This window comes from Dipteris shenzhenensis, chromosome 23 (assembly GCF_047967505.1).
Source record: "Dipteris shenzhenensis isolate YYH24624 ecotype China chromosome 23, Dip_SZ_1.0, whole genome shotgun sequence".
In the NCBI taxonomy this organism is placed as follows: Eukaryota; Viridiplantae; Streptophyta; class Polypodiopsida; order Gleicheniales; family Dipteridaceae; genus Dipteris; species Dipteris shenzhenensis.
The window spans coordinates 10329681-10335680 of record NC_141618.1 but is presented as its reverse complement, the minus strand read 5'-3'; the positions used below and the strand labels follow the sequence as shown (position 1 = coordinate 10335680).

The window sequence follows — 6000 nt, the reverse complement described above, 5'->3', positions numbered from 1 at the left end:
CTTGTATTTGGTACACCCTCCCCAAAAAGAACCCTTTCCTTAAATGCATATGGTCGGTACAAAATTAAGAGTGACTCCCCTGAGTAATGGCAGTACTTGGTCTTGAAACATTTGAGCACGTTGCTCACAAGTTTTCCTACTCGTCCAACAAAGCAATTTGGGAAAAACTATGGCAAGTTTATGAAAAAGATTGAATCTTAATGATGGATAATACTAGTGCTATTTAAATGTTTGGACAATTAGAGAACAAATGCATATTCCAAAATTCAGGTCCCAAGTTTGATGAGCTGAAAAGGAGGTAAATTGTAAATTACTATTATTCACGTCATATCAGATGTGGAAAAGATATAGCTGGAGGTACTTACTAGCTTTACGATCGATATTGCAAAGCTTGAATCAAGGAGGATACTTTGTCATGCCCTATGAAAATTTGATTGCAATGCTTTAGATCATAGAAGGCAAGGTCCAATTGTACTAGGGAGATCACTCTACAACAAAGAGGATGGAGGTAATGCAAAACTTAGATACTTGAGCAATACCTTAGGAGTCCAAAAGAGTTGAAGAGCTACATAAGATGTCTAAAGAGAAATGTTTTGTAACCATAGACAAAAAAAAGCACTAAAACCTTAACATTGACAGCGTTAAAACGGGCAAAGGAAAATGAAAAGTTACCTACAAAGGGAAAAAAGAACTAATTGTGTTAGATTTTAGATTTTATGCTCCAAAGAGGAAGTTTCTAAGATAAACCGTTGTTCATGATTTCTTTCATGACAACATCCATAGTAGAAAAGGATAACACATAATGTATGCACCTCCCAAGCGCTAGCTAGTCAAACTAATTCTAAACTTTGAAGGTTTCTAAGACTATTGGCCAAATCTATTGCTAGGATGTTTCATGTGAGAAAAAAATGCTTGTGATCTCCAATATGCCTTTAAAATATTTACACATTTCAACGTTGCATTGCTTTTTGTGTGCGCAATTTCCATCTGCACTCTCATTTCGGCTCATTTTTTCATACCTTTGAAACGCCATTGCTGCTGCGATCGTCCTTTGATGTTATTTCCTGCACAAATCGCCATGTTTCCCGGTCGTCTCAAGCATAAAGGCGCCTCCGAGGTTTGCGTCGTCTCTTTGCCTTACCCGCTTCTGCTTGGTCGAATCGGCTGTCGCATCGTCCCGATCGCCAAAATTCGATTCTTTGACTTCGGTCATCCTCTTAATTTACGCAAGCTCGAGATTCGTCCTACTCTTGATGACTTCCGGGAAAACTGTCTCATTTGAGACTTTCGAGAACTCGCATTGTGTAGAGTCTCCACTCGATTCTACCATCTTGTGGTACATATACATTGTAGATGTCTTGTGCGATAGATATTTTCTCAGGATCAGTGAACCTTTTACACCCACATCAGAAGCATCCAGCAGTTGCGTTGAAGAAACTCTTGGACATATACAAGTGCCGCAGAATTAACAAGCTTTATAATAACCAAGCAAGACACAAGGCATAGCTTTTTCTAAGTCAGTAAAAGTAGAACGAGGGTTTCTGCTTGGCTCTAATAACCGTGGATGTGCGTTGCTTGAATTGACTCAATGGAGGTTACAGTCCATACAGCAGATTTAAACCGACCATTTTCACGCTTTGCCTTTCTTTCAACCTTGGATATCAATCAGTGGCTCAGAAAATGTCAACCAGTGACACTGCGTAAGGCACCATTATTAAGTTACAGTGGCTGTTAGGCTGAAGAGACATGTAGGCTTCTCATGGTTCTCGTATTGTCTAAAACTTTGCAATGTTACCCAATGCTACTGAGTTCGGTCCCTCTAGTTTGTTTTGAATCAGGTTTTAAGTACGTCGTGCAAAGATTGCCAGTAAATCAAGTAATAAACACCACCTAGCTCTCATCACTATTTAAACCAGAGCAATTACCAAGGAGTGGACAGAAAATAATAGTGGTTTAGTCTAGACACTTAATGGAGTGTTGGGTCCTGCAGTAGAGTTCTCAGCAATGGCTTGCTGGATTCAAACCAAGTGGTTGTACAAAATTTATGAAGTTTACCCTTGATAAGTGTTTATTCAACTGCCATCTATGGGAGCTCCTTAAATAGCTGCACTTTTGGACTTGTCATCCTCTGATGTGAAACAAGTGAAACTCTTGAGATCACTAGTGTTCATGCCCTCAGCCTGTGTCAGCTTTAACATGTTCACAGACTGTTCCTTTTTTATTAAGTGAGAGAATTCTTCCATGGTTGCACAGTCTCGGTGGAAAGTGAAAGAATTCTCCCATGGTTTCAACTTGCAATTTGCTCACATAATTCTTTTGGCTGCTCTTGTGGGACGAGACACTACAGATGCTTGTCAAGTTGCGAAAACACGATAAGGGTAAACAATTCTTAAAGCTAAATGAATCATTTTGTACAACTGTTGGACCACGTGGGTCCTGCCGACTCTTGAATCGTCTGGCTGTATGTCCAAAAACAGGAGGCTCCCTTGTGAGGCTCTATTTGGGCCAAGTTCAGTCTCTCAGAACTAGTATACCTGAGATACCAGAGACAAAGTCTCTATCAGGGATCACAATACCCTCATATGGGTTAGATCCTCACCTATCTATCATCCTCATTACCGAGCAAATAGTGGAGACATAGATCGAGTGCAGGCCTATTTATGGGGGCGAGGGGGCAAGGGATCTCCTAAGTTCCAGTAGTACACCTACACGTTTGAAGGCTGCAAAGAGGTTGGACAATATCTGATCATGACTTGTGATTCTTGATCCTTGAGGTTGAGCATGATTAGCCCTAGATGCAACAAGTTTTTCCATGTGTGGTAGTATGCGTGCTTTCGCTCCTATTCCTGCCTTCGTGTCATTCTTCTAACTTTTTAATGAATAAACTGAAGAGAGTTGGTGAGAGGGGACAACCTTGCTTGACTACTGTATCGCTTCTTAGGATTATCTTTTCCTTGGAGCTTCACCGAAGAGAGTTGGTGTGAGGGGAAAGTGTCGCTTGACTCCTATGTCGCTGCTTAGGACTATCTTTTTCTTTGAGCTTGACCCGTCTACAAGTGGTCTTGCCAGTTCGGCTAGTACTCTCTTGTACCATCTAAGCGTGGCTTTCTTGCGTGCTTGAGTGCAGCTTTTCTAGTGTTTCCCTCAATCTTTTACGAGGTACTATGTCAAAGGCATGGTCTACCATTGAGTGTTTGGGCCAAAACCTTGCAGTGTTACTCCACCCAATCGCTCATTTTCTGCTCAAGGATGGTGCCATACAGCTTTGCCATCACGTTACTTACTGTGATTGTTATGCGGTTTTGTAGAGAAGGGGGTAGGGTTAGATTAAAGAACGGGGCTGGAACAGTAGAAGGAAGAGAGAATGAGGGGGAGAAGGAAGGAGAAGGCGTAGGATAGAGAGAGAGAGAGAGAGAGAGAGAGAGAGGGATTGGGAGAGAGGGAGAGTGTAGGCTCCAATTAGGAGGAAGGAGGAGGGAGAGTAGATAGGATTAGATGTCATAATCCTAACCCCCACTAACTTGATCAGCTTTTGGCCTTCATTACGAGCATCCCCGCTCAATATAATTTCGTCCTCAAAATTGCAAGTGATGGTTGGACTCCAAAACTCCCTACTATAGAATAAACATGCTCCAACAAGGTGAACCAGGGCATCAAAGAACCCAAGCTAGGTCAAATATTAACTTGGGTTAAGTTAGTTCAAGTTCGAGTCAAGGTTAGTTCAAGTTAGTTTCGTTGGTTGGGTTAGGTTAGAATTAGGTAAGCTAGTTGGGCTAAGTTAAACTAACCAGGGGTTACTTTACAGTACTAAGCATCTTAGGTGTCTTAGGTTAATGCACTAACTCTCCTAGGTGACCTAGGATCCCCCCCCCCCCCCCCCCCCCCAAAAAAAAAAAAAGGACCCAAGTTTTTAGGCTTTTACCAGCCCTTACCAGGCTATTTTCAAGTACATTTTCAGCCCCATTCGGGCTCCATTTTGAAGCTTCTTGGCCCACCTGCTTTCGAGCCTCTCCATCACATTTCGAGCAGTGAGATAGGCTGGAATTCACATGTGCATACATTTGGCATGGGGGACAGCTTTATTACACACCATGGGGCAGACAAATGCACATGGATGGAACATGGGCAACATGCCACCAGTTTTGGGCAGCTTATGCAGGGCTTTGAGCAGCATGCAAAGAGCTTACTGCAGCTTCAGCATGAGGAAGATTCACAGGCCAACGGAATCCTTTTGATTACCATCAGCAATTTGTTGTTACCCATAACATTGGATATGTTGCATAAGATATTTTCTCCTTTTGTGCTTATGAGAGGATTGTCATGCATCCCAATGGTTAATAGTGGCCTCTATCCCCTGCATGTAACTCAAGGATATTACCCATCAGAAGTGTCACTGGTGGGAGTCTCTAGCTGATGTTCTCCATGGGCAAGATCATGGTGGGCTGCTCACTAACAAGCTTTCCAAAGATGGAAGGATCTGGCTGGTTGCGTAATATATATTCTGCATGTTGTCCGCCTTGTATCTTGTGTGGGATTGCAGTAAAATCCCCATGCAGTAGTGTACCTTGGTGCTCTACAAATAGGATGTAGCCTTATCGTGCCCTATAAGGTCACCCTCCTTGGAAAGAAGCTGATTGCCCTTGTCCTTCACGGTCCACAACTTCTGTTGTGGTACGTTTTCCTCATCCCCAACTATAGACTTACCTTGGTCTCTTGCAATAGCACTTGCATGTGCATCTTTTCCATCAAATTGCATTTCTGTGTTATCTTGCTGCTGTGCACTAATGTACTGATGGGGACATAAACTATTTAGACCATTGTGGTTGTATAAGGGATGCTCGCCATCATGCCCATTTTCTAAAGTTTCATAACAGCCATCTTCCTTTTGCTGTCCATTGTCTTCATAATTTTGCCTGCCATTTTCAAGCTTTACTGTAAAAGTGTCATAACAGCCATCTTCCTTTTTGAAGACCATACAATGCTGGATACTCACCTCCGCCTCGAAAACTGTCCTCAAAGTCTGCATGCCTAAAAGTATCAAGTATAAGCGCATCCAACTCCTTACCTTGCTGGTCAAGATTTCCATCATATATTAGCTCACCATTGCTTGGATCACCATCTATCTTTTCACCCATCAGGCCTGCTTCATTGTCACTGTTATGTGCGATTGTTCCATTACCCTGCATATAGTATCTCCACATTTAGCATAGAATGGCGTCTCTGTCAAATCTAACAGTTGAATATAAGGTACAACAATTGTCTCGTATATCCGATCATGCAAGGCATTTTGTGCTTGCCATGCACTCATGTGATGCAAAGTGTGTTTCAGTTTGAAGACCACGTGAAATCAGCAAAATGCCTGTGAGAGTTGGCCTTGATCTCAATTAGATAGGAGGCTCTACATAAGAATCTAGACCACCTCAAATGCAGCCTGGACAGATTTATTTGGAAGGACGCCATATGCCCAATACGCACACTACTTTGCGGGCCGAGAGGGACATTGATGTTGTGTGGTCAAATCAGCACCATGCCTATGTGGGCCTACCATTTGTGGTCAGAGATAACTTGTCTTTCTTACATGATGATAGGGGCCTGGTTGGACAAGAGTGTGGTAGACACGTAACAGATATTTTGACGGACCACAGATTCGAAGGAGAAACCAACAATCTTAATAAGCAGGAAGAATGGCTCTCGGGCTTTGGAAGGATATTTCAGATTATATCCAATGGATGATGAGGGCAAGTTAATTTATGATGGCATGCACCATGCCCACAAGTACACATGGGCAGCTTTTAAAGACCTCATGGATGTCATGGTTAGAAAGAAATTATGGCAGTACAGCCTAGGGTTGAAGGCCTTACATGTGAGGAGTGAAGATCCCATGAATGTCGAGAAAGCACAAGAATTTCTAAAACTGTTTGAGCCTGAATATAGCATCTATAATCAAGATATTGCATTTGGGCAAGACAACATAGCCAGAGATTCAGTTGATGAAAAGCA

General features: G+C 42.4%; 1 protein-coding gene across 6 annotated transcripts in view; it reads left to right on the top strand.

Annotated features, from left to right (window-relative positions):
- Positions 1–970: 970 nt before the first annotated feature.
- LOC147886971 (transducin family protein / WD-40 repeat family protein) overlaps positions 971–6000 on the top strand; it is a 158415-nt gene continuing 153385 nt past the window's right edge. For all 6 annotated transcript variants that reach the window (XR_015543215.1, XR_015543216.1, XM_087394397.1 and 3 more), the window contains exon 1: positions 971–1117. Coding sequence is in view for 4 of the 6 variants with exons in the window: in XM_087394397.1 (XP_087250523.1) it covers positions 1055–1117 (63 nt within the window). In the remaining 2 variants the exon portion in view is untranslated. The remainder of the gene's footprint in view (positions 1118–6000) is intronic.